General features: G+C 44.3%; 9 protein-coding genes across 9 annotated transcripts; 3 read left to right on the top strand and 6 right to left on the bottom strand.

Moving 5' to 3' along the window:
- Positions 1-113: 113 nt before the first annotated feature.
- Positions 114-2,171, top strand: EAE98_003816 (uncharacterized protein; the record flags this gene model as incomplete). Its single annotated transcript, XM_038951436.1, has 1 exon — positions 114-2,171. One exon carries the CDS (start codon positions 114-116, stop codon positions 2,169-2,171), a length of 2,058 nt encoding a protein of 685 aa, XP_038811909.1.
- Positions 2,172-2,370: 199 nt separating this feature from the next.
- Positions 2,371-4,620, bottom strand: EAE98_003815 (uncharacterized protein; the record flags this gene model as incomplete). Its single annotated transcript, XM_038951435.1, has 1 exon — positions 2,371-4,620. The coding sequence occupies one exon, from the start codon at positions 4,618-4,620 to the stop codon at positions 2,371-2,373; it is 2,250 nt and encodes a 749-aa protein (XP_038811908.1).
- A 3,118-nt stretch (positions 4,621-7,738) lies between these two features.
- EAE98_003814 (uncharacterized protein) lies at positions 7,739-9,347 on the top strand (the record flags this gene model as incomplete). The annotated part of the gene is made up of 5 exons (XM_038951434.1): positions 7,739-7,790; positions 7,885-8,085; positions 8,143-8,339; positions 8,395-9,282; positions 9,336-9,347. 5 exons carry the CDS (start codon positions 7,739-7,741, stop codon positions 9,345-9,347), a joined length of 1,350 nt encoding a protein of 449 aa, XP_038811907.1.
- Positions 9,348-12,036: 2,689 nt separating this feature from the next.
- Positions 12,037-13,479, bottom strand: EAE98_003813 (uncharacterized protein; the record flags this gene model as incomplete). Its single annotated transcript, XM_038951433.1, has 1 exon — positions 12,037-13,479. The coding sequence occupies one exon, from the start codon at positions 13,477-13,479 to the stop codon at positions 12,037-12,039; it is 1,443 nt and encodes a 480-aa protein (XP_038811906.1).
- Positions 13,480-14,726: 1,247 nt separating this feature from the next.
- EAE98_003812 (uncharacterized protein) lies at positions 14,727-16,826 on the bottom strand (the record flags this gene model as incomplete). Its single annotated transcript, XM_038951432.1, has 1 exon — positions 14,727-16,826. One exon carries the CDS (start codon positions 16,824-16,826, stop codon positions 14,727-14,729), a length of 2,100 nt encoding a protein of 699 aa, XP_038811905.1.
- A 509-nt stretch (positions 16,827-17,335) lies between these two features.
- On the bottom strand, positions 17,336-18,256 carry EAE98_003811 (uncharacterized protein; the record flags this gene model as incomplete). Its single annotated transcript, XM_038951431.1, has 2 exons — positions 17,336-18,104; positions 18,156-18,256. The coding sequence occupies 2 exons, from the start codon at positions 18,254-18,256 to the stop codon at positions 17,336-17,338; spliced, it is 870 nt and encodes a 289-aa protein (XP_038811904.1).
- A 2,430-nt stretch (positions 18,257-20,686) lies between these two features.
- On the bottom strand, positions 20,687-21,143 carry EAE98_003810 (uncharacterized protein; the record flags this gene model as incomplete). Its single annotated transcript, XM_038951430.1, has 2 exons — positions 20,687-20,970; positions 21,122-21,143. The coding sequence occupies 2 exons, from the start codon at positions 21,141-21,143 to the stop codon at positions 20,687-20,689; spliced, it is 306 nt and encodes a 101-aa protein (XP_038811903.1).
- Positions 21,144-22,630, top strand: EAE98_003809 (uncharacterized protein). The gene is made up of 2 exons (XM_038951429.1): positions 21,144-21,476; positions 21,531-22,630. Exons 1-2 carry the CDS (start codon positions 21,333-21,335, stop codon positions 22,419-22,421), a joined length of 1,035 nt encoding a protein of 344 aa, XP_038811902.1. The 5' UTR covers positions 21,144-21,332; the 3' UTR covers positions 22,422-22,630.
- A 141-nt stretch (positions 22,631-22,771) lies between these two features.
- EAE98_003808 (uncharacterized protein) lies at positions 22,772-24,333 on the bottom strand (the record flags this gene model as incomplete). The annotated part of the gene is made up of 6 exons (XM_038951428.1): positions 22,772-22,873; positions 22,927-23,924; positions 23,975-24,025; positions 24,081-24,090; positions 24,157-24,174; positions 24,217-24,333. The coding sequence occupies 6 exons, from the start codon at positions 24,331-24,333 to the stop codon at positions 22,772-22,774; spliced, it is 1,296 nt and encodes a 431-aa protein (XP_038811901.1).
- Positions 24,334-24,716: the final 383 nt, after the last annotated feature.

Genomic DNA, 24,716 nt, shown 5'->3' with positions numbered 1-24,716 from the left:
TAAGAAAGTGACGTCCGATTTAATGCCGGCGATGACGCTTGCATTTTCCACCCCTCATCATTTTGTCATGGAGATCCATCCATTTGCTTTCATCTCGACCATGAAAGTTCCAAATGCCACCAACAAACCTCCCTCAATCCACAGGGCTAACCATAACCAATCCTCTCATATTGTATCGTGCCCTGTTGGCGACTAAAGTAATTGACCCCGACCCAGCTCAACATCGCATAGCTCTACATTTGCAAAAACTATATCTGCGGTTGAAGGATTATAAACCTCAATCGGAATATGCAGCTCGACTCAAAGCAATCAGTCAGGCCGTCAATGATGGTCAAAATAATGAAGACGGTCGGACGGTAGCAGTACCTGGTCATCCTTTGAGGAACAATCCACTATTTGCCCATCTTTTCAGAAGGAAAGAACGGCAAGATACACTTGCTATGACCAGAGTTCTTACGAGTCATGAAGCAGCAATGAATTTGGATTCTCCCCAGGGTATATTACTTCATGGTGAAGTTGGGACTGGAAAGTCAATGTTATTGGATATGCTAGCCGATAGTCTACCGAACAACAAGAAAAGGAGATGGCATTTCAATACATTCATGCTAGAAACCTTTTCACGTCTGGAACAATTGAGACAGTCTCGTTCCAAGCATGGAAATTTAGATTCTGAAGACTACTCTCTACTTTGGCTAGCGAAGGATATGATTGAAAAGTCACCTATACTCTTTCTTGACGAGTTTCAGTTACCAGACCGAGCTGCGAGTAAAATATTGAGCAATCTTTTGACACCATTCTTTCAATTAGGTGGTGTACTCATTGCATCCTCAAATCGTATGCCAGAAGAGCTCGAAAAAGCCAGTGGTATGGATTATGCCGTGCCTGGTAGGGGAGGACTCGTGAAGAATTGGCTAGGCTTAGCTAAGCCACAGAAACTCGACATGTTTTCTAGTGGGAATGAGTTTTCGGGATTTGTTGGAGTTCTGAAAGCCAGGTGTGAAATTTGGGATATGGGAAAGGGTGGAAGAGATTGGAGGCGAAGAGAAATCGAGGATGTGGACGATGAAACAGCGAAGATGTCTGAGATAATGAGAGAGGAAATGATAGAAGGGTTTACAGGACTTGAAAAGCTTTCACCCGGCAATCTTGGACTTGGATATGAGCAAAGTATTCATGAAAAAGATGATGACAGTACCACCGAGAAGATCTTAAAAGCCAATACTCCCAAAAAGTATCTTCTCGCTTCAGATAGTGATGATACCTGGGAGAAAGTGGTAAAATCAGCTTTCCCGTCCTCTCCAGATCCAATTCCATGGCAATCAACCACACTCTTAGTTTACGGACGCACAGTTTCCGTCGCCCGTCATCTCAACGGTATAACCTACTGGGACTTTCCCACTCTCTGTGGAGGTGCTTTTGGTCCCGCAGACTATATAACTATGGCCTCCACTTTCCACACATTCATCATCGATGATGTGCCAATTTTAACCCTGCTTCAAAAGAATGAAGCAAGACGCCTTATCACCCTCCTCGACGCTCTCTATGAAGCTCGATGTAAACTCATAATTCGCGCCGCCACTGGCCCAGATACTCTATTCTTCCCCGAAACCAAGCTGTCACCTTCCTCGGATTCCGAATCCGAATCCGAAAATCCTCAAGATGCAGTATACCCCGAAACCCTCGCTGAAATCTACCAGGATCAAACATCTCCCTTCCGACCAAATGTTTCTACGTATACCGATACTCCTAGTGTTAAAACGGGGTATGACCCCGATGAAGATGCGGATTTCGGACCAGTTCCCGGAGCGGGAAATGAGATTGGGAGGAGGAGAGGAGTGGATTTTGCGAGGACGGAAAGTTTCACAGGAGAGGATGAGAGGTTTGCGTACAAGAGAGCGGCGAGTAGGTTGTGGGAAATGTGTGGCGGGAGGTGGCATGCTAGGGGTGGACAGGGGGAGGAAGAGGCTTGGTGGAGACCATTAAGTGTGGAAGCGAGGGGATGGGAAGGAAATATTGGGGGAGAGGTGATTGGAGATAGTAATGTGGTTATGGGAGAAGTACAGGGTGACGTGAAGATGGGAGGTTATGTGGAGCTTGAGAGACCTGCGGGTTTGGAAGGGAAGCAGTTGGAAGAGATGGAGAAGTTGGGGAATGGAACGGCGAAGCGGTAGATATACAAGATTTATATATATCTTTTTAAAGCGAAATCATTTCAGTTGCACATCTGACACATGCAATACTTTTTATGATACAGTATGTTCGTTTTATGTTTTTAGTGACAATCGCGATTTGTCTGATATTCAACTATAAAGTCATCAATATTACATCCCCAACACACTTGCTGTATGTGTCACACACACTAACTTAAATCTACAACTGAAACCCACCACCACCAGTAACAACCTCATTTGCCATAATTTTCTTCCCATCTACATCCCTCATCTCACCTCTCTTTCCAATAACCTTGACACCACCCCTCTTCAACTCACCCACCACATCCTTCTTTTCCTTCGCCTTCTTACTCAGCACCTTCTCACCCTCGCCCATCTTCTTAATCCTCTCCTTCTCCCTCCTCCTCCTCCTCAATTTCTCCTCTCTGCTCATCTCCTCTCGCGCAACGGGTGCGCCACCTCGTGTAATTTCTTTATTATCTTTCTTCATGCCCTCGACCACCTGTCCAGCCTTATAGATCTCCTGAGGCGCCAATCTCGATTCCGCTCCCGCGATACCAGAAGCTGTAGACGGCTGAGCATCTTCCATACTGATTGTAGCGACGTCGCCCACGACGGTGAGACTCGGTGCTGCGGGTTTGGGTTTGTAGTGCCAGGAACTGAGAGCGTCGAGTTTAGCACAGATATCCTTCCAGAGATTCTCGACTTCTTTTTCTTGGGCCTGGAGTTTTTCATCCGTGGCGCTGACGTAAGTATCTGGATTTGTGTTTTTGATATGTTCCTCCTCGTAGATTTCCGCGAGACTCTGTTGGTTTTTCGAATCGTCGAGTTCGAAGAGGCCGCGGCGGGTATTGGCAGGGGTTAGCGAATCAGGACGACGACGAATGACTTCGTCGAATTCTTGGGCGAGAATACGTCTCTTGATGAGTTCTTCGATGCTTTCGCTCACTTCGGCTGTGATGACGGGTACGGGTTTGCCGGTACGTTCGAAATCGAGGTCTTCTTCCAAGAGGGAGTTCATGGGTCGATCGAGAGCCTTTGCTTCTCCTGCTAGTGTCCAGTCACGTTTTGCGACGGATGCGGCTTCGAGACGACGGATTTCTTCGACGATTTTCGCTTGGCGACGTTCGTGGGCTGAACGACGGGATTTAGGGTCTCCGGGGTCGAGATCTGAGAGTGCATCTTCCGAATTGGCGTCGTCTTCGTCGTCAAATAGATCGCGTCGGACGTCAGCCATAGCTCGTTCCATAGCAGCTTCATCTTCTTCAGGTGCTTTTTTAGCTGCCTTTTTAGCTGCCTTTTTAGCTTGTCTTTCAAGGTAGTTTGCTTGTCGTTCTCCTTTGCCGATTTTTCTTGGCGGAGGTTCGAAGAAATCTTTGTAGAGAATGTCATTTGTGTTGTCATCGGCTACATCAGCAGCTTCATCCAAATCCATATCATCGTCGTCGTCACTATCTCCTTCAGGTGCATTCAAATCCATGTTGCCAAATGTTGGCCCATCCTCTTCTTCGTCATCCTCTCCGTCCGAAACATCCATAGCTTTCGCACGTTTGGATCCCTTATCTGATTTGATTGGCATAGACATTGGATCGGTGCCCCAGTCAATATCCTCTTCGTCACTTGCTTCTCCAGTATAAGGATCTGCTGAGGCATCCTGCCTTTCGAGAAATTCGGTTTGTTTATTGAATTCGTCGATTGAGAAGAAACCGTCGTTGAGTTTATTTGGATCCTCGACAAATACTCCAGCTTCGTCCTCCTCATCCTCCTCTTCGTCTTCTTCGTCATCTTCCTCTCCGAACCCTTCGAAAGCCTCCCCGTCATCTTGGCCGTCGTTTTCGTCCTCCGAGTCCGTGTGAAATTCCTCATCCATTTCTTGGTGGTCCTCATCGCCTTCCTCGCCTTCGACATCTGAACCAATTGCGAATCCATCCTCATCAAAATTCATCATATCGGACCCCTCCTCTCCAGCGTCTTCACTTTCTTCACTCTCATCTCCGCCAATTCCGAGCTCTTCGAGACCTCTTGCCACCTCTCCTTTCAGTGCATCAACAACTCTCTTGGCCTGTTCGAAAACTTGCTGAGCCTCAAATCCTTGGGTATGTATTTTTCTAATCTTCAACACTTCTTCTTCAGCTTCATCCCTATCGCCCCTCTTTCTCTTTTTCCTCTGCTCTTTCAATCTTGTAGCTTGCTCATCTCCTATTTTCCCTGCCAATCTGTCCAATGTCTCCTTTGAAAAATCCGAACTGGTATTGAGTATTTTCGATGAAGGCGCAATAAAAGTATGACGATTGGTCGAGGCAAGCGCAGCTATTAAATCCTCAATTGAGCTTGATCCATTTGTGCCGTTTTGATTAAGCTTAGCGGCGGAGGCTTTGCTGGGCGGGGAGGCAGTCATTGTGTGGGAAGTTGATGTCGTCGAGGAGGTAATACTGCCTGCTGTCTCCATCGTTGGCTCCCTCAGTCTGTACTGTTTGACATTTTTGAAGTTTTTTTAACGATAAGACTAGCGTATTTTCCACAACCCCGATAACAGTCACGTGAACCTCGTTAATCATCCAGTACTTCATTGCCATCTGCTAGACATGGCCGGGGGACCTTCCTTCTTCCTCGACATATTTTTGAGCTTCATGTTGCCAAAGCAGAAATATCATTCTCGCCCATACATCTCTCCGATCAAGTGATTAATAGAGGTGGATATTCCAATGTCAAAGTTGATTTACAAGGCTCAATGCATTCTCAGAAGCTTCCTTGAAGACGGTAGTTAATCATTTCATAATTTGCATTTCTGCTCCATTTCTGCTGCATTTCTGGCCCATTTGCTGCAGTTCCATCCGCTGGAAAGTGTACAATAACGTGCATATATTATTCCTAGTTAACACCTTCCGCACTTCGTTACACGATTTATCGTGCCTGACGTTGCATGCGAAATCGGATAATCCATATTGTTCATCTCGATAAATGGCTGACTATGTACGACCGTAACACAACGGTTGTGTTGATGACAGCAGGTAGCACATAATTAGCATTTTAGTGCAATATCATGGCACGACGCTGAAGGGGTTGAAACCCACTCGCGTGCACTATTACTGCTTCTAGACGGACCCATTGTACAACATTGACGGCGGGATCCCAGGCGAAGCCCTTCAAACATTGAACATGCATGTCGACCAAAAGAATATATTTCATGTGAAAATCTCAAAATCTTGAAAGGTGTGGGGGTTCTATGCGTCAAGAACAACCTCTAGATGTTGCTTCTCATGAGAATTTGTCAACCGTATGACTTGATGTGTTTTGTGATTTCATATCCACTCCTCTTCTTATGACGGGTGGCCGAATCCTCTGTGGGTAAGAAAGGAAGGTCACGTCGCCGTCTCCAATTATCACCCACTTTGGTATCTTATTCTAATTTTCTAGTTTCACACGACTCGAGGTGAAATCACAACATATTGAGGGGCGATCGAATTTGCTGAAAATGAGGGGGTTGGCCGGTTAAATAGCATCTTGATAGTCGGACGACATTTCGTAATTGAGCACACGAGAAGAGATTGCCAGAGTCTTCCTGGGGGTCAATCTAGAAAGAGTAGACACCTAGATATACCGGGAGCGCGGAACTTGTACTAAAGATGGCATGTAGCATTCGCACAAGTTTCCTGTTGTAAGAAATCCACTTCAATATAATGAAAATGAGCCAACAGCATATCATCAAATCCAGATATGTACTTCCTAAAAGGCGTGCTCGCTTATGACTCGGGGCCACTGGCTAAATTGAAAACAAATGCATTGCATACCTAGTATATACGGATGAATGTCTACCAATAACATCGAATCTATGTCATTCATACTCCCTTGTTTCAATGCTGGCTGGATTTTGTTGTGGTATTGGGAAGCCAATTACTGATAACACTTTGTACGATCTGTTTCTATGATGAGATGGGAAGAGTTGATGGTTCGAATTCCTAGGTATCCGGATAATGAGGAACGAACGGCAGTAAGATAGATCTGAGATCTAGGAGTTCTGAGATAATCGGTAACTTTCCAACTAAAGTTACTTTTATCTCGTATCCAATCATTCGCATCCAACATTGATCCAACGATGATCCATCTATAGATACCGACTCCGTACTCATTAGGTAGGTAATATTCGTTGTGCACTATTGATCGCGACGCTATTGCAGGCGTGCAGGATCTAAAACCAATTGTCTATCTTGACATTTCATGTATCAAATACCTCTAGTATCGTGATTGACTTTCCCACTGAACATCTAGACCAACCGGCCAAACTATTGCAATCGCAAAACATACTTCCTGTCAACTTGACAAGCTCATTGGTCATTGATAACAAGGTTGTGTAAAAATAAAAATAAAAATAACAAATTTTTCTTCTTCACTTGCAAGGAATATTTCTTTTCGGTAGGACTTTCATTTCAATCACCACCATTCATACCTACCTAGGAAGCAGCAACACGGCATTGGATACCATTGAGCCCTGCTTTCGGTGCAGCTGTACGGTGGTAGAACGATACGGGGCCTCGGGGGCGTACAGTGGGAGATAATAATCACAGCTGCATCTTGGAGTTTAATTCGTTGGATATCTGCGCACCAATCAAGGAACAGAATTGAAACCAACCCTGTGGGTACATAGAGTACACAGTCCGTAGACCTTCCATGTGCATATGCATGCTATCGCTGATATGAAGACATCAGACATCCACCGAGCCACCCTCTTGTAGAGAAGTAAGGAAAGGAAAGGATAACGAAAGGACAAGAGAGGAAACTCATTTGAGCAGGAGAAAACACTCCGCGGACGTCCGGCTGATGATTTTTAACAAATTCGAATTCTTGATTCTATGTAAATACAATTTTCCATAAAAGATTCGTATTCTACATACAGTCTTAAAGTCTTAACAGTATTTCACACTATAAAAGTCACCCATTGCCCTCAAACTCTAGTTTATCGCTGCTATCTTTGCTATCGTTGCTGCCCTATCCGTATTGGTGGCAGTTATCACTAGAAGATATCGTCTGATCCGTACCTTAAGCTCATTCTAAATGATCAATGTCTCAAAGTTATTGAAAGAAAGAATTATCAGCTCCAACTTACACTCACTCGCCTGCTTCCATACAACTTACACCATATATATATATATATCTTGTGAAGCAGGACTTGCTTGACCTACGCTGCTTGCTCCAGTTACTGCATTCAGCTTTCCCCGGGACCCTTGGCACTGTCAACCTCATAAAGCTTATCATTTCTCGTTTTTTTTTTATTCGTTTCGGTTTTCTTCCTAAAGATAACCGACGCATCAGGTTTCAAGCGGATTTTGCACAGCTTTGGTCTGGATCCTCGTATCCACTCTCCTGTACATTAATTGTACTTCGTACCTTTCCTTTGCAATTGCGGATATCATTGCGTATTAAATTTCCAACTTTCTCCACCAGGACCGCTATTACCCGCACATGAAAGTTGGTCAGGAACAAAGGAATCCTAAACACCTCGAATCCCATTACCTTATAAAAGGGAAACAATTGCTTGAGTAGCTTTCCAAGACGAGTACGTAGTGGGAATGAAGTACGGTCAACAATTCCAGTCGGATTCTGTGCCACAATGGGCGCCATGTGAGTGTGAAACATTCTCGTTTTATTGGTGTGATAGCGAAAATATCATGCCGCAGATCTGTACTGACACACAGCTTTCTCGCTCTGCGATTAGACAACCTTGATTATGATGAATTGAAGAATTCGATAAAGCACAATACCACAAGAGATTCTGGAAAATCGATCACTATTCCGGGTCATGTCGATACTTCTTTGGTCGCATTCGAGAATGAATTCTTTACAGAGTTATCAAACCAACACGATCGGGTCGAACTGTTTGTTAAGAGCAAGAGTGAGGAGATTGGTCGCAGACTTCGTATGTAGAGGGTCAATTTGAGACTGTTACCAGTCAATGCTAATAATTGAACAACAGAATATCTATCGACTATTGTCCTGCGATTACTTGCAAGATGTGCAGAAAGCTCCACTGGGCAGATGACGAGGAAGCGGATGAACAAGTTTTCCAAGTATAACATGCAGATTGAGAGTTGCGGGGATGATCTTGCGAAATTGGATCGATTTGTTGAAGCCCAGCGTGTCGCATTCTACAAGTTATTGAAGAAATATACGGTATGGTCGATTACATGTGAATTCAATAATGCAAAAACTTATTTGATGTCGTTAGAAATGGACCGGATCTCGAACACTCAAGGAACGATTCGAAGTTGAGGTATTGGGCAATCCAAAAAGCTTCACGAGACAAGATTTCAGTTCCTTACATTCTCAATATAACGATCTCATCACGCTTATCCGTGCTTCTACGCCAATGACGAGCGGGCCGTCTACTCCTAGTATGGGTTCGAGGAGAGACAGTCTCGGCCGTGCCCCATCACAAACACTACAGCGATCGCCGCCTCGACAAACATATTGGAACGAATACGACAACGGGAGTGATGTCGATCAGGACGAGCCATACTATATATATACGGATCCTAATGCGGAAATGACGTTCCCTGGCGCAGAAGTTGTAGCAAGTGCGATTCGACGAACAAAACAAGGAATGGGAAAAGTTAGGGGTTGGTTTATACGTCCCGGTTCAACAAAAAATCGGGAACGTGAGCCACTATTGGGAAATCGAGATAGAGGATACTTTCAACAAAGTCCAAGCGGAACAGCCAATGGTTCGATAACCGATGTCGAAGACGAAGCGTATGCCTCCTCGGCGGATTTTCCGAATGGATATGTTGCTCATTATGCAACATTTCCCAGCGTGGCGGATCAGCGATTGAGTCGATTCCAAGAACAAACTTTGTTATTCACAATGATTGCTTGCTTTTTCTTTTCAATACTATCTGAAGCTGCATCCACACTTCTTCTTGCAACAGGTCGACATAAATTAAGGACGGAAGTTGACTTGGGTGCACTCACGGGTGCCTTGTTAGGATTTGCTCTGGCTGCCGGTGGATTAATTTGCATGGCATGTCGCAATGAAAGGCTTGGTTGGGTGCACCGAGGAGTTGTGCTTATTATAACTGCTCTTTTGTTGATTGGGAGTATTGTGCTCTTGATTATGGTAATTGGGAACTAAGCCTCTCATTACGATCTCTAGCTAACGAACTACACAAGACCCGCCGGTAGACACTATCGAGGATGGCGAGCGCTCAACGTAGTGGAGACAAATTGGCTCATATCATCAAGGTATCGTACATACTAGTACCATTGCTTTACGAGTTATTTGTCTCTCGATTTTAGTTTTTTCCTATGTGTTTCTTGTTAAACTATAGCGGGCGTAATTTGGCGGTTGATTCGTTTGGCATTTTGGTGTTTAGTATGGGAGGCACGTGCTAGACTACGAGATTTGATCGGGCAATTAATGGGACTATTAAACGGGTTCATGGTCGTACTTTGACGACCTAACAATTTAGAATTGCATTTCAACATATAGAAGTGCGGGAATATTGGGAGTACGCAACTGCCGAATGTGTGGATGGATTCAATGGTTTGAGAAGAAACAATGGAACTGGGGATGAGGATTGGTGCATTTTCTGACGGGTTTGATGGAGTTGAGTTGGGTGGATCGATGTGGAGTGGAGTTTGTTGGTTGAAGTCAAGGGAGTTGTTGGTATGTGTGCTTTTGTACCGGTGTATTTAGGTAATGTTGAATGTGGCAGTCGCGCGCCGTGGCATTTAACATGATGGAGGTAGGCTAGTATAATACAATTGAATGAAAGATGTTGACTCAAAGTCTTCTTGTCTAGATGTTCTGCCTTGCGTACAGAGTATATGTTCACGTGAAGACAATATAAAAGTCCCAGTCACATCAAGTTGCACTTTTGTATCATGTCATGTTATTTCGATACTATTGCGTCATAGGTCATGTCACTTATCAAGTATACCTAGATTTGCACTACATACAATGCTAGATCAGATGATGTCAATCACATGGTTCGCTTCCGTTTTTCCATGATATTGTAGAAAGGGGAAAAATCTTTGTGTTTTTGAAGGCGTGTTGAATGCTTGGTGAGTTGGTCACCGTTGGTGCGCTTTTGAGAATACTAGGGCCTAAGGGGAGAGGAGATGTTGGAGAGAAGAATTTTCGGTAGGGGTTCTCGAAAAGGGGGGTAGGGAGTGGGGCGGATAGGGAGACGAGGTATTTAGCCTATACAATGGAATGGATGGGACGTCTGTTTCTATGATTCATGATGGAATTTGTTGTTCATGGAAACTGTGGAGGAAAGGGTTGGTTCTGGAGTAGTTAGTTATTGCTGTTGTGTGGAGTGGAGTGGAGTAGTGCAGTGTGTGTGTGGTTCGTAGATAGTAAGTATCTTTGATTCTTTCCCCCCTTGTTGGGGATGAAGAGATTTCTTTCTTTTTCGGGTTTTGGATGTTGTTTGAACTTTAGGGGAGATGATGGAATGGAGGATTGTGAACTTTGAAGGTGCATAGTAGATATAATACGTTAGAAGAAAGGAGGAAAGGGTGGTAAGAGAGAACATAATGAGATACAGAAAATCGTGTAGAATATGAAAACATCCCCTTTCTTCCAAGTCCAAACAACTTCCTCGATATCGACAACTCCAAAACCTCCCTCACAAATCGACGGTATTACACCGGAGATATTTTTCTTTCTCTCCCACTTATGATTTTGCAATGCATATATATCGGACATACAATGTCACACATACATATACTGGTGTACGTACACGAACAGACGCGCGAACAAGAGAAGAGAAAACCAGCAGCGGATTCAAGAAGACCCAACACGCCTCTCAACAAAGACCGACTGTCATGGTGTCAAACCCGCATGAGCGATCAAGATCTAGAAAGTAAAATAAATGAACGACATGTGGATGCCACAGAGCATGCATGCATGAAGATGGAGAAGGGTCCGCGGATGCAGCAGATGAATCCGTCGGGGAGAAAAATTTGATGAGCTTGATGGGTGTGGTGAGTGGGGTGTTTGGTTGGTGGGTGGGGTGGGCTTGGCCGTTACCGTTCGAGCCGTTGAGCCGTTGTGATTGTGGAGTGGAGTTCCAAGGTTTTGCCCGAGGAGATTTAAGCGAGGGGGTGTGGTTGGTTGCAGGGCAGGGGGGTACATGCGGCTTTGTACCTGCAGGTACGAGATTTAGTTTGGGTGGGAGGGGATGGGGAGGGAGATGGTTCTGTGAGAGAGGGAGAGTGACATTCTGTCTGCGTGTGTGGGTTTATGTGTGATGGATAGTTTGGGTTTGGGGATTTGGTAATTACGAGGAAAATGGGGATATGCGGAGTTTGATGTACTTAGTAAGTTAGTAGTCTTGATGGTTTTTATTTGAATTCTTCACTTCACAGTGTGTCTGCAAAGTATTTACAATTTAGCATGAACTTACATAGTAGATTCAGAATAGCAAGTTACTGCACCTGGAGGGAATAGTCTTTGGGATTCCATAGGATAGTCATTCATAAACGTAAGAAGTTGGTTTTACTAAATAACGTGGAAAGATATTTATGCTCTTGATTTTTGTATTCCTTACTATTGTGCATCACTCGATATGTTATGTTTTGGGTCTTAGGAATTCTAGATAATATCTGCGCTCTCGTGATCTTAATTGTTGTTGCAGATATTAAGATTTTGGCCTCGCAGAAACACTATCTAACTTGATTCTGAAGATTACAATTCATCTTCTCCTGTCGGAGATTGAGGAAGGTAAGAAAGGAAACGACACAACATCTGATTCGAGACCAATATAACTAATCGTCTATCCAAACAAATGGCTAAATCCAAGCTATGAATAGACACCTATCCTCTGACCACAAATCCAATAGCCCTAAAACTTTGACTCTTCTTTCAAGCCCGCGGGAATTTCTCCAGATCCTGATGTAAAGTACACCGATCCGGGACATTATGCTTGCGCCATATCGCAGTATAGCCACGAAAAAGACATGGGAATCCACGTTCTGTAAGAGCAGTACAATTAGTTGTCCCCTCATTTATAATTATTTCATCGCGAACTGCTGTTTTTGTTCTCATAAGTTCTTGTGTATCAGATATACTTTTCTCCCTAGCAGTTTTCAAGGCCCCGGCATCATCATCCGCCGTTTCTGCAGCTGTCATTGGTAATCCTAAAGCTTGACTAATTTCTTTTCCTCGACGGAGTCTCTCGGCGTTATATTCCCTCCAGAAATCTCTTTCTTCGCCAATGAGGGGATCTACATTGGGATCTTCTTCGGGATCAGGAATGATCATTCCTTCGTAGAAGGTTTGGGGGTCAATTCCCGCTTCTAACAAAGCGTAATAACGATCGCTTCCCATCCACATGCGTGATAGTGGTTCGTAGAAATTGAGGAGATAGTTGGGTGGTTCGTCTTCGGAATCGCTTGGAGTCTCAACACGCGCGCCTTCGGGTCTTGGGGGAGGTACAGCTGGGCCTCCAGGTGGAGGGGGGCCAGGTGGGGGAGGGCCAGGTGGAGGTGAAGGTGGAGGTGTTGATGAAGGAGGAGGAGGTGCTGGTGAAGGAGATTGTTCAGTATTAGGATCTGGAGTCCCAACTAGACCCGAACCTTCAGAGGAAGGGCTGGGAATTGTCGTGCCAGGTAGAAGCCCAGTGGTTATCGGGATTGGAAGAGGTGCTGATGCTGTAGTAACATGAGGCTTTTTTCTGAAAGCTGCGGGTACCAACTTATCCAGATTAGAACCCGTGTCTGGCATATATCGAGTAATTTCGTGCAACTGCGTCTCTACTATATCGTTTTGTGAATACCCAAGTAGCAGTATACTAATGCGATCCATTTCTCCCGGGTGCTCCTTGATCCATGTTCTAATGGCGGTCATTATCATTAACCCTGCTAAATCTTTTGGCATTGCAAAAATGCCCATCGAGATTCCTGGAAATGCAATGGACCTCAACTTGTTAGCCATAGCAAGGTCTAGACTCTTCCGAAAAGCGTTCAACAAAAGTTTTCCGTCTCGCTGGTTTACTATATTCCAATTCGGACCAATAGCGTGAATAATATATCTGCAAGATCTGATATTGGAAGAAGAGGTCGTTCCATAAGCTTCACCCACTTGTCCTGGATGCGGAAATAGCTTGTTCATTTCAGCTTGAAGTTCTTGACCAGCTGCGGCATGAATTGCTCCATCAATACCACCTCCCCTCCTCAACCTAACATTCGCGGCATTGACAATCACATCGACCGGATATCTTAACATATCTCCTTCGAGGACCTCAACTGTGGTGCCTAAATACTCGGTGGTCGAAACGACCTTGAATTGATTTTGAAGACCAGCCATCTTGGAAGGGATTTGGCACAAATGTCTTATTGCGAATCGTACATATGAGAAGCTTGAGAACAGGGTCCTTAATTTCCGCTTCAAATTGTATCAGATTGACTTCCTTCAAGGACGGGGTTATGAAAGTTCACGAACAAGTATTGAAAGAAGACCGTTTGCGGTCTGAGCTAGGAATAAAGAAAGGGAACAGAAGTCATTATTGAGGAGAGAAAGAACAATACATGGGTAGACACTAATTACCACAACCATAAAGAATTCGAGCGTTATTCTTTGAGTTCCTCAAGGTTGTCGACCATATCTGTATTGTATTTTTATCTCAGCCCGAAGAACTTCCAGCTGCAGATTTCGTATATATGGTGCCATAATCGTAGCAACGCGTTCGTCGTGGAGGACGTCAAGTAAAATTCGATAGTAGAATCAACACTATATCGATTACGCTTGTAACTTGAATTCCACATGCAACCCTCGAGGTCGAATAACAGTAATTTTAGCATATCATCTATCTATAATGATCCGATGAAGACAGTTCAAGAGGAGAATTAATATTGAGCACAGACCAATTATCCTCACAACACGGACATCAGGACTCCGGAAATAATTCCCCAAAGTGTTCTTATTCCCAGCCGATGTATTTTTTATAAATTCTGGAGCTAAAATCAACGATGAACTTCGCAACTTTGCAACTTTTTAAGACATGCAACAAAAATATTTCGAGACCTCAAAGTCACGTGTACAACCTACCACACTTCAGCAGGAACTGAATTTGTTACTTAGCTCGCTTAGCTCCAATCAATTTGATTGCATGGCAGATAACATTAAGGGACCACGCTATCAGTAATAGTATCGTGAAACCCAACTTATATTTACGCCAGACTGATGGTAGGACTTTGACTCTGGTCGTTGAAGATGGTGTTACCATTTGAAGATGCACCTGGTATGCACATGTATGATATTAAGCAACGGCTAGTGTCAAACTAATCTCGTCAACGATTGTCTCACAGATTAGTGGATAGTGTCTATCTGGGAGACAATCGTCCACAAAGAGGCCCTCGAACCCGAGCGTTAGTGCTAATTGTCTTTTTTTACATTTTGAACATCGTAATAGTGGTCATACATGCACAATCTCATCAAAAGACATAAAGAGCATCAGAAAGTCGAATGTAGGTATGCAAGAATGTAGATTTCTATATTACGCTCATAAATAAGTTCCACCCGGTATTATGCTAGAGATTCAAGTTTCTTAATATTTAACGCGCTGCTCCAACCCCCCAGTTCTCATTCTGCTCCTCGAAGGCTAAATGCTCAAAGTACCAATCTCTGCCAATTTTAAAAATCTCTTTCTTCAAGAGAGCAACATTGAGTTCAAGCTCCTCGATCTCCATTTCCTCCTCTACCTCCACGTCTTCCCACAACCAATTCAAAAACTTTTCTGCGTTTTGTCTCTCGGTACGTTCTCCCTTCTCGGTGAGATATTGCCATCCTTGCTCCAATCTTCTCTCCCAAATTACTTCGTTCGCGAAGTTTCTGGCTGCTATTACCTCTGGTCCCTCGATCTTCTTGAGAATCAGTGGTGGACAAGCCGGTTTGGTAGTTTCGGAGTACTCTTCATTTTCATCTCCAACCTTTGATGGCACAGGACTCAGCTGCACATGCTCTGATTCGATGGCTTCGACTACCACGGTGGCTGTGATCAGAGGAACGAGACCAGTGTTCTTGGTCTGTTTTCTGCGGGCTTTCTTCCTGAATGATGGCATAGGCCATCCGCCTTCTTCCTGATCCTCGTCGTCTAATGATTCACATTCAATTTCTTCGAGGACAACTGAAGAAGGGAAAACACTCTCACCAGACTTCGAGACCTCTGGCGTATACTCGACTTCTCTCTTGGGCACGGTTGGCAACTTCGCAGGGCTGCTCGTCCGAAAAAGGCTCATGATCTCTGATCTAACCTGTTGGAACATATCAGGTGTCACTGGTGCCGATTTGAGAGTCTCGAGAAGTCTTGCATTCTCCAGCGAGATTGAGACAACCTTCTTCGATACCTCTGACATGGTTGTGGCTTTTCTGATATTTCTCGAATCTTGCAATTTCTCTTCCCCAACACTTCTGTGCGTCAATGGCCCTGGCCCAGAGCCTTGAGTCTCTGATGACATGTCGCTGACCCGTCTTCGCAACGAAGGCGATGGAGTACCATCTCCATCAATTCTAGAATCCCCCGAATTTTCACTTGCAGTTTTCTTCATTCCCAATGGTGTGGATGCAGATGCCATTGAATATTCTGCCAAGCCAGGACCTTCGGGTAGCACCTGACCAAGTATTTTGCTTCCTGTAGCGAAAGGAGAGATTGACAGCGCCGGAGATTGTCTCAAACTCAGACCTTCCAACAATAGTTGCTCACCTACTGGCTTGTTGGAAGCTCTATTCGCTGCAACAGAGGAAGGCGGCGCTGAGACGGTGGGTATACCGATGACATTTCCTTGTGATGCCATGTTGCTTATCTTACTATTCGGCGTGGCTTTGTTCGTGGCAGCAGAGGAGGGAGCTGGAGCCGCGAAGACAGGAGCGATGAATTGGCTTCGCTGCGGCATGCGAGCGGCCGGCCCAGCCTCTACAATCCCCATGGAAATTGGACCCTTTAACTTGAGCCAGTATTTTGCATCATGGCAAAGAGGCGCAGCAGGTTTCCAGACGATGCCTTCACCAAGGCCAATGAGGCCAAAAGTCTTCGCAAAAGGACACTCTTTCTCCACCTCATCGGCCAGAGCTTGCATCTTTGCGAATTCTGGTTCCGGATTCTTCAGTTCGATGGTTTCGTGGTAAAACCCTCCCCGAGAAATGTTTACAATGTTGATAGACTCGTTTTCGATGTCTGAATATGGTTCATCCGGCTGCCATTCGTTGTTGATAGAAACAGAAATGATGACGAAATATCGATCTGGCAATGCACTGACTGCTACGTCTTTCTGGATCTTAGGGCCGATCCACTCGCCAGCGATGATGAGAGGATGTTCATCGTTAATCTTGGCTTTGGGGTTCAGCTTCATGAAACGAGCATGAAACTGCCTTTTCAGGGCAAGGATTTCTGTTCGAGCGGGCTGGATGAAATCAAGGAATTTCAAGCTGTCGAGAGCCGGTGTAAGAACATCCGAGTTTCGAGTCTGTACATAAATAGTGTCGTCTGCTGTAACGCGAATGTCTCCATGAGTTCCATGAAGTTTTACTGTTCCGGTGACAGGAATACTCCCAGTACGTCGAGTCTTCGAGGTTCTCTGGTACTTTGAGAATTCCAGAAGTAAGTTTTTGGGCTTACCAGAGATTTTGGGATAGAGTGTATCCTTCTTGGAAGCCATGATGCCGCATGTGGTATGGTTAAGATAGGTGGTAAGAACTCGAAGTTTGAATCCGAGAGTAAGATGCTATCAAAGTTGAGGAGCTTGAGAGTTGCTGTATAGAAGTTGTTGTAGAGGAGAGGGAATATTTTCGAATGTGGAGTCTTAACGACTGTATATAAGGATAAAAGTTCGAGGGGGTGAATCAAGTCCAAAGAAGGAAAGAAGTTGATCGCGGGGAAGGAGCGCTAACGGTTGGTGCAGATGAATTGCGGAGTGAGTTGATAACTTTAAAACCGAATATGAAATTGCTTGTTGTACCACAATTACAGTAAATAACGAACCAATTTACTACACCACTGACTTCTCAAAGCCACATATGAGTAATACACCTCATGAAATTCACCCATTATGCAAGATTCTGCTTTTCCGGCCTCCTTCCACCACACCAAAAGTGAATATAGGACATTACGACGTCTTCGACCCCCCGAACGCCAGAAATTAGCAAAACAAATCTTGAGATTCACCCATTATGATGGAAGTTCCGCGACCGCTGGCTGTCTCTGTTCAGTATCAGGCGCTTCCGCAATCCCACTCCTTTGATTCGACTCGACGTTCCCCAAACTCCAAGTCGACTGTTGGCTACTCATTAACATACCCATCGGCGCATCGTTAGGGATAATGACAATCCTAAATCTTCTCTGTTCCTTCTTCTTCAAGTTCTTCTCCTTCCTACTACACTTTTTATTCGACTCTTCCTGATCATGCTCTCCATTGATCTCGCCCTTAACAGAGGGTAGTTCTAACCACGCCTGAAAACCCTTGCCTCTAAATGACTGATCATTCCATTTATGCAGCGTAGCTCTCAAACTTCCCTCATGCATTAATCCGTCTTTGACCTTTTCAACTACTTTCTTTCTGTGAACCGATCTTCCGGTATAATACCCTGCAACAGGGCCAGCGAAAACAAGGAGTCCGGTACTTAATACACCGGTAGAAATACCGGCGGTCCATGCTGCCCAGTCCTCCTGTATAGTGAGACTAGCTGCTTTGACAATTTCGTGTGTAAAGAGATGCCATTCATCATGAGAAACACGGTAATCGTAGAGACGTTGATGGAAAGGAAAGCCGGAGGCTAAAGAATCTGTTTTGGTGGGAATGACGAGTTTTGTGATTGGAAACGAGGGGGTAGAGGTGAGTGTTTGGTTGATGGATATGTTGTCCTGGGAATCTACTTCTTGGGAATAGGGATCCATCAGATACGGTGGTGCCTGGGTTGGGTCGTAGTCTGGAGAATTACTTTGTGAATGTTAGTCTAGATCTTTTAATCATGAGAACTAGGAGACTTACTATGCTATAGATGGCTTCTCATCTAAATTTGGAGAGGCGACCATTTTTCTCTTGATCTCGCTACCTAATAGTCCTTGGGGAACTTTGGTATCGAAGCTCATTTTCGCCAGATGTTGGTATATAACTAGGGAAAGAATACGAGTCACAGGAAAATTCTAAACAAGTAATGAATCGAAGAAGCAAACTTCAAAAACATACGTAGAACTCTATCTAAATACTATGCGTACATCAATAGATATACAGAAAATAAAATGAATAAACTCTACTCCAAAAAAGTATATTTGTAGTCTACCCCAAGCTATGCTTATGGGATCCACATCATTCACGTACTCGTACAGCACAGATATCCATCAACTGCAAAAGATCACCCCAATCCCAGCAACACCACCGCAGTTTTGAAATCCAAATGGTATACGAACAGGCCAATCAATCTAGAAGCACTAACTTAAATAAGTATTTTGTGGAGATTGATGATCGGAAGGATTCAGATCTTTGAAAAGTCCGAACTCGCAAGTTCAGCAGCCCATCTTTGCTGAAAAATAACCTTATATATTTGAGGATTGTGTAGAAAAGTGGTTCAAGAAGGCTTGCACTAGCATCTCATTCCTTCAAACTCCCCATTAAAGATGGGATCGTCTGAGACGACTAATTAAATCAAGTTGCTGCCTTATAATACCTGAAAAGCTTATGATTGTCGTTGAAATAAGCAAGGAAGTCAAGATAGAAACTTTATGGCCGCTTCTATGCACGTAAACATTGTTCACTGTGTGCAGATTCTACTGTCTTTTGGATGTTGTTAAGATGTCCATGGCATCTAAGAGTCTCTCACATTTCCAAGGTTCCGGCGAAAACCCATATTCGTTGTGGCGTTTCCTCAGATCCGCCGTGCGGCTGAACCTCCAAGGACTTGTTATATCGATCCGGAGATGAAGATTTGAATCATGTGTGCAATTTTCATGCTGTGGAGGCGTTACGGCGTCAAAAAACTCCATACGTGCGAACGATCGCACGTAAGGAAAGTTCTTTGACTTTGACTTTTTCATGTATCCTGTTTTGAAGTGTTTCTGAAGATTCCATTGCATTCAATAATAAATTACCTCGGCAATAACCGGCAATTCAATACTAAGTAAGAGGACCCTAGAGAGTAGCATCGAAAGATACCTGATATAAAAATATGTACGATTTACTGGAAGTGATGTGTGCGTCTTATAGATCCGAGCAATAGCGAGACATACAAGAACAACTCATAGGATAAAACAGACTAATTTGATTGAGTCCCTGATTTGGTGAGTCACGACGAGTGAAACAGTATGACGGGAAAACTCCCCTCAGACAAACTCTTCTCTGTAGCAAATTAGTTGATGAAGCATCAAGGGAAAATATGAAAAAATACCCAATCAATTCTGTTTAGAGGAGATTTGCTGAGACCCTGATGTGATAGAAAGTCGAGATTTCAATAAGTAAAACATTGCTCGGCTTGACTCACACCGAGCTGTTCCTTTGAGTTTGTAGACACAGTTTTGGATTTTGATATATGCTGAAGTTGGAAAGCTAGTGCTCTAAGGGAGCAATTTCCTGGGATGATTATCTAAATACCATTTTAGGTAATATTACGATGCTGCCATACAGAGAAGTATCCATGGACTCCAAAGCATCAAAACCCTTCAAAACTATGAGATTATCCCAGTCATTATCGTAGAACTTCTTTCAATATTCCAACTGGTTAAGGTTTTCAATAGCGCAAAGTAGGGACCTTGTCAGAAATTCTTGTCATAGTTCCACAACACCACCTAGAATCCTCAATTGTTCTGTGAGTTTCAAGCAATTATTAACAGTCATCTTCTGCATCGCATCAATACCACATGCTTCACTAATCGCTAGTCTCAACAAGTTTCTGCTTCGCAAGTACCAATCTCTTCGACGTCTGGTTTATGACGACCCATGAGTCTCTGCATGACAAGGGCTCTCCAGAGATATTGCCATCTATCCGGACATTCGGATGTTGATTTCAACGAAACCAACTAGATGATTCTCTGTAGTTTCGATCCACATATTAATGACTTCTGTGTGGTACTCCTGAGATCGAAGCCCGGTCAATCTTCAAACGAGAGCCACACCCGGACACTCATCACAATTCAATACAATTTGACTCAACCAGTGTCAATCCCAGGTGAATGACTGCCGGCATGATACCCTCGTAAGAAAGTGCCTTTAATACATCCTGGTCCACACCATGTTGAATGGTGGAGGCTTTCGAATCTGAGCTCGTTCTGTCTGTGAAACAATCTCTGAGCTTCATGTCTGATTTGTTTGCAAGTTAAAGTGAAATTGAAAGAGCTCAACCAGAACTTTTGGTACTCCCTGCGATAGAAATTACTTCGTGCAGTAGTCTTTCGAGATAGGGCTAGACATTGTTGCTCGTGAAGCCGACGATTGCTTCATACACCATACCACGAAGCTTGGTCGCAAGGACGAGGAAGGAAAAGGGATTTCCTCAGGCTTGAAAAAGTTTAGCTGAAAAGAATCATTCATTATTGATAACCTCCGAACGTACCGAATTTCAGGGGACGGACAGCTGGTTGAACAATAAAGTTTGGACCGAATTGGGTTGATTTCAGGTCAAATTTGGACTGAAGTAAGCAAACAGGAGGGGCAAAGAAAAGCTTGACAGAGTTTGAATTTACTAATTGAGAACGGAATATAGCAGCAGGTAAATTGCATTGACGCATTGAACTGGGAGTAGAAGTATGTATCTCAGGTCCAGAGAATATCTTGTTTGCGTTTGTATGAGTGATGTTGACAAGTTCGCAATCGTCTGATATCAAATATGACAGAATCCTAAGTCGGGCAAGAGCGAGGTAATGGGGATTAATGATCTAACCCAATTAGATCCACATTAGCCTCGTCAGAAATGCGCAATCCCCATAATCCTTGTCGAAATAAATTGACAACTGCCCAAAACGCACCCTCGTAGACATCAACAGCCATTTTTCCAGATTTCCCAAGACAATTGATTTCGAGATCCTAAAATCTCCCTGATTCGAAATCTGCAACGAAATCTTTACTTTTCCCAAGTTTGAGAAATATAATTTTGGCTAGACTTGCTACAAAACTTTTGGAGTGTGGTGTTGGCAAATCTGGCACAACCCAATAACCAGTTCTAACACCAACGGCGACATGCTGCCTCCTGTCGAAGAGTCCATTCTTCAGAGTAACCCCAAGTTTGCAGAGTTGTACAAAAAACTTTCAACCAATATTTTAAATCCTAATGGCTCTACTAAAAATCATCCAGCTCAGAAAGAGCGGGATGCAGTCTCTGGGGTAGCTTTTCCCCTCACTCGACTAGTTTGTACAGTTACTAACATACACTCTTAGGCACTCAAAACTGCCAGAATAGAAGCCGCAAAGTCGCAGATCCTAATCTCTTCTCTGTCGTCCCTGGACCTTTCACCACCGCCTCCTATCCCCGCGAAACCTCGAACGCGAACTTCTCAACCCGCACCCCCAAGAAAGGCTGCCGAATTACCAGATGAACTCATTGAACTAGTTATTCTCCTCACAGCAAAGCTCTCTCTTCCCTCAAGCTCTCTCTCCAAACGCGATATTACCCTCTTAGAATCCACACCGACATACCATTCCCTCTCAACCCACCTTCCACACCTGAGCGCACTCCTCAGCACCAACCTCCACAACACCGCCCTATCCCTTTCGCGAATCCTTTCCCCGACAACAAACGCTTCTTTCTTGCACCGCCAAATCCCCAATCTCCTTCCTAGCGTCTTGACCCTGCAATCCACTCTGCTCACGCAATCCCATTCTCTCGCTCTCGCCCGCACAACCTTAACCAACACCACCACGCAGCTCCTAACGTTATACCACCGCGCCACAGCCCTCATAATTCAGCTTCTCGAGCGTTCAAAACACGGCCCCATTACCCGACACACTATTTCCAAAATCTCTCTTCTCTCCCTCCAATCCCAGACTATCTCTCACGAATTGCAACTCAAGTATGTACAAGGAGAAAAAATCATCTACGACGAACGGACAACCGAAGCTTTGCAAAATTATATGCGGGAATTGCGTGGGGGTAGGGAGAGGCTGAAGGAGAGAGGGAAATTGAAAGAAAGGGATTTGTGGGGATATGGAGTAGGAAGAGAAGACGAGAGGAAGGAGAGGCAGATGAGGGAGATTGCGAGGGTATACGGGGAACTTAGGGAAGAGCTGCAGGAGGTGAAAAGGGATGTGGAGAGGTTGAGGGGAAGTTGATCGCGTGGATCAGTGATAGAGAAAGAGAAGGACAGGATGATTTATGATTTTACGATTTTGATGATCAGACGGAAAGATGGATGAACTTACGGCTTGAAAAGATCAGAGGAGAGTTGGTGTTGCATTGAGAGAACTGAAAGACATGATATTTCTATTGGGGATGCAATGAATGGTAATACTTTGATCAATTTAATTGAATTCAATAACAATTCATGGAGGGAAGACTTTTTATTTGTTTCAATGGTATTTGTTACATTTATCTATTCTTCTGGACTAGGCTCTAGAATCTTGACGCTATTTGTACCACGCCGTGCTATATTAGATTTTGGGATTAAAATTATATAACCGATCTATGGCTTGACAGCATGGATAGCAGCAGCCAATCTCTTGACGTTTGCTGAAGTGATACCTGCAACAGAAATTCTACCATCCTTGGTAGCATATACAGAGTGCTAAGTTTATGATTAGCGCTACTTCTACTATATCAGTCCGGGAAAAAACTTACTTCAGTAGCCAATTTATCCATTTGCTCAGGGGTCAAACCAGTGTATGCGAACATGCCAATTTGACTAGTGATGTGAGACCAGTCGTGCTTTGAGCCCAAGTTCTCGAGTTCCTTCTTCAATAAAGCTCTCATGGTGATAATACGATCAGCCATTCCCTTGACCTCAGCAAGCCATTGCTTGTTCAAAGCCTTGTCGTTGAGGATGGTAGAAGCAATACGGGCACCGTGAACGGGAGGGTTGGAGTAAAGAGGGCGGACAAGAATCTTGATTTGTGAATCAACACGCTTCTTCTCGGCGGCATCGGCGCAGACAATGGAGAATGCACCAACACGCTCACCGTACAATCCCATGTTCTTGGCGAAAGACTGGGCGAGACATGGGTTGTGGCCTTGCTCAATGAAGTGACGGATGGGGAAAGCGTCCTTGTCGGTATCACCAGAGGCGAATCCTTGGTAGGCCATGTCGAAGAAAGCATAGTGTCCACCAGCCTTGACAGCATCGCTAATCTCCTTCCATTGCTCGATAGTTGGGTCGACACCAGTGGGGTTGTGCGCACATGCGTGGAGCAAGAAAGCGCTTCCCTTTGGTGCAGCCTTGATGTCTGCAATCATGCCCTCAAAATCGAGGCCGATTGTGTCCTTGTTATAGTATCTATATTTCTCAACCTCGAGACCCGAATCCTTGAATACTGCAGCGTGGTTTGCCCACGATGGAGTTGGGATGTAGATCTTCTTTGCGCCAGGGTAGAATCGTTGGAGGAAAGCACCTCCAATTCGGAGAGCTCCAGTTCCGGAGATGGATTGTGTAATGACTAAACGATCAAGGGCACTCGATCCCTCACCGTATGCAAGAACAGCAGCTGCGTTGGTGAAATCTGGAACACCAGTAATACCCGCATATTCTTTGTTGAGCTTTGCTTGTACGACCTTGTCTTCTGCGGTTCGGACGGATGGGAGGACGTAAGGTTGGCCTGCATCATCTCTGTATGCGCCGACACCTAGAATAAAGTTAGTGGGATTAAATTGAAAGTGGTCCGGTGCTGCAAACCTAAGTTGATCTTCTCCTTGAAACTATCTGCCTTGAAGGCCTCAGTAATACCTGTATTGTTGTTAGATTTTCAGATCAAACAAATAATCCCATTGTTGACTCATACCTAAGATGGCCTGTCACAAACGATCGCACAGTCAGAAAACTACCCCTCTATCGAATTAGAAGAGTCAATAACTTACATCCTGTGTTGAATTAGCCTAAAAGTGTCTAAAGTAGTGCCATTGACAAGAAATACGTACTGGAGGACCTTGAGGGACATCTGCCCATGTGGAAGCTTGTCTGATGGCAATGCTACTTCTGGAAGCAACACCACGGGTAATGGCTTGCCTGCTGGCTAATCTGAAGGGAGAAAGCATCTTGAAGGTTGACAATTGGGAAAGAGGATGTTTGGGTAAAAGAGGGAATATTAATTCAATTAAATGAATCTGACAGCAAGGTTGCTTGAAGAAACAGGCGAGGCCAAGCAAATACTTTCGTCTTGAGAACAGCTGCCCCAGAAACTACCCACAAGCTTCCGATTGGCGTGTGCATGGGTGTCTGGGGATTGAGCGGACTGGCATAAGTTCGGATTGTCTTGTAATTGAAGATGCGCACGAATAAGAATAAATTTTGAAGATATAATTTATTGGCAATGGACGGTAATGTACTCAGGCCCATATTTCAGCACTTTCATATGCATTTATATCACCGTTACATACAGCGTTTGAGGCAATATTTCGCATTCACGGATCACTTCTGT

The sequence above is a fragment of the Botrytis deweyae genome (assembly GCF_014898535.1).
Source record: "Botrytis deweyae strain B1 chromosome Unknown BDEW_007, whole genome shotgun sequence".
Lineage (NCBI taxonomy): Eukaryota > Fungi > Ascomycota > Leotiomycetes > Helotiales > Sclerotiniaceae > Botrytis > Botrytis deweyae.
Note: the sequence above shows the minus strand (reverse complement) of the source record. Positions and strands in the feature narration are given on the sequence as shown.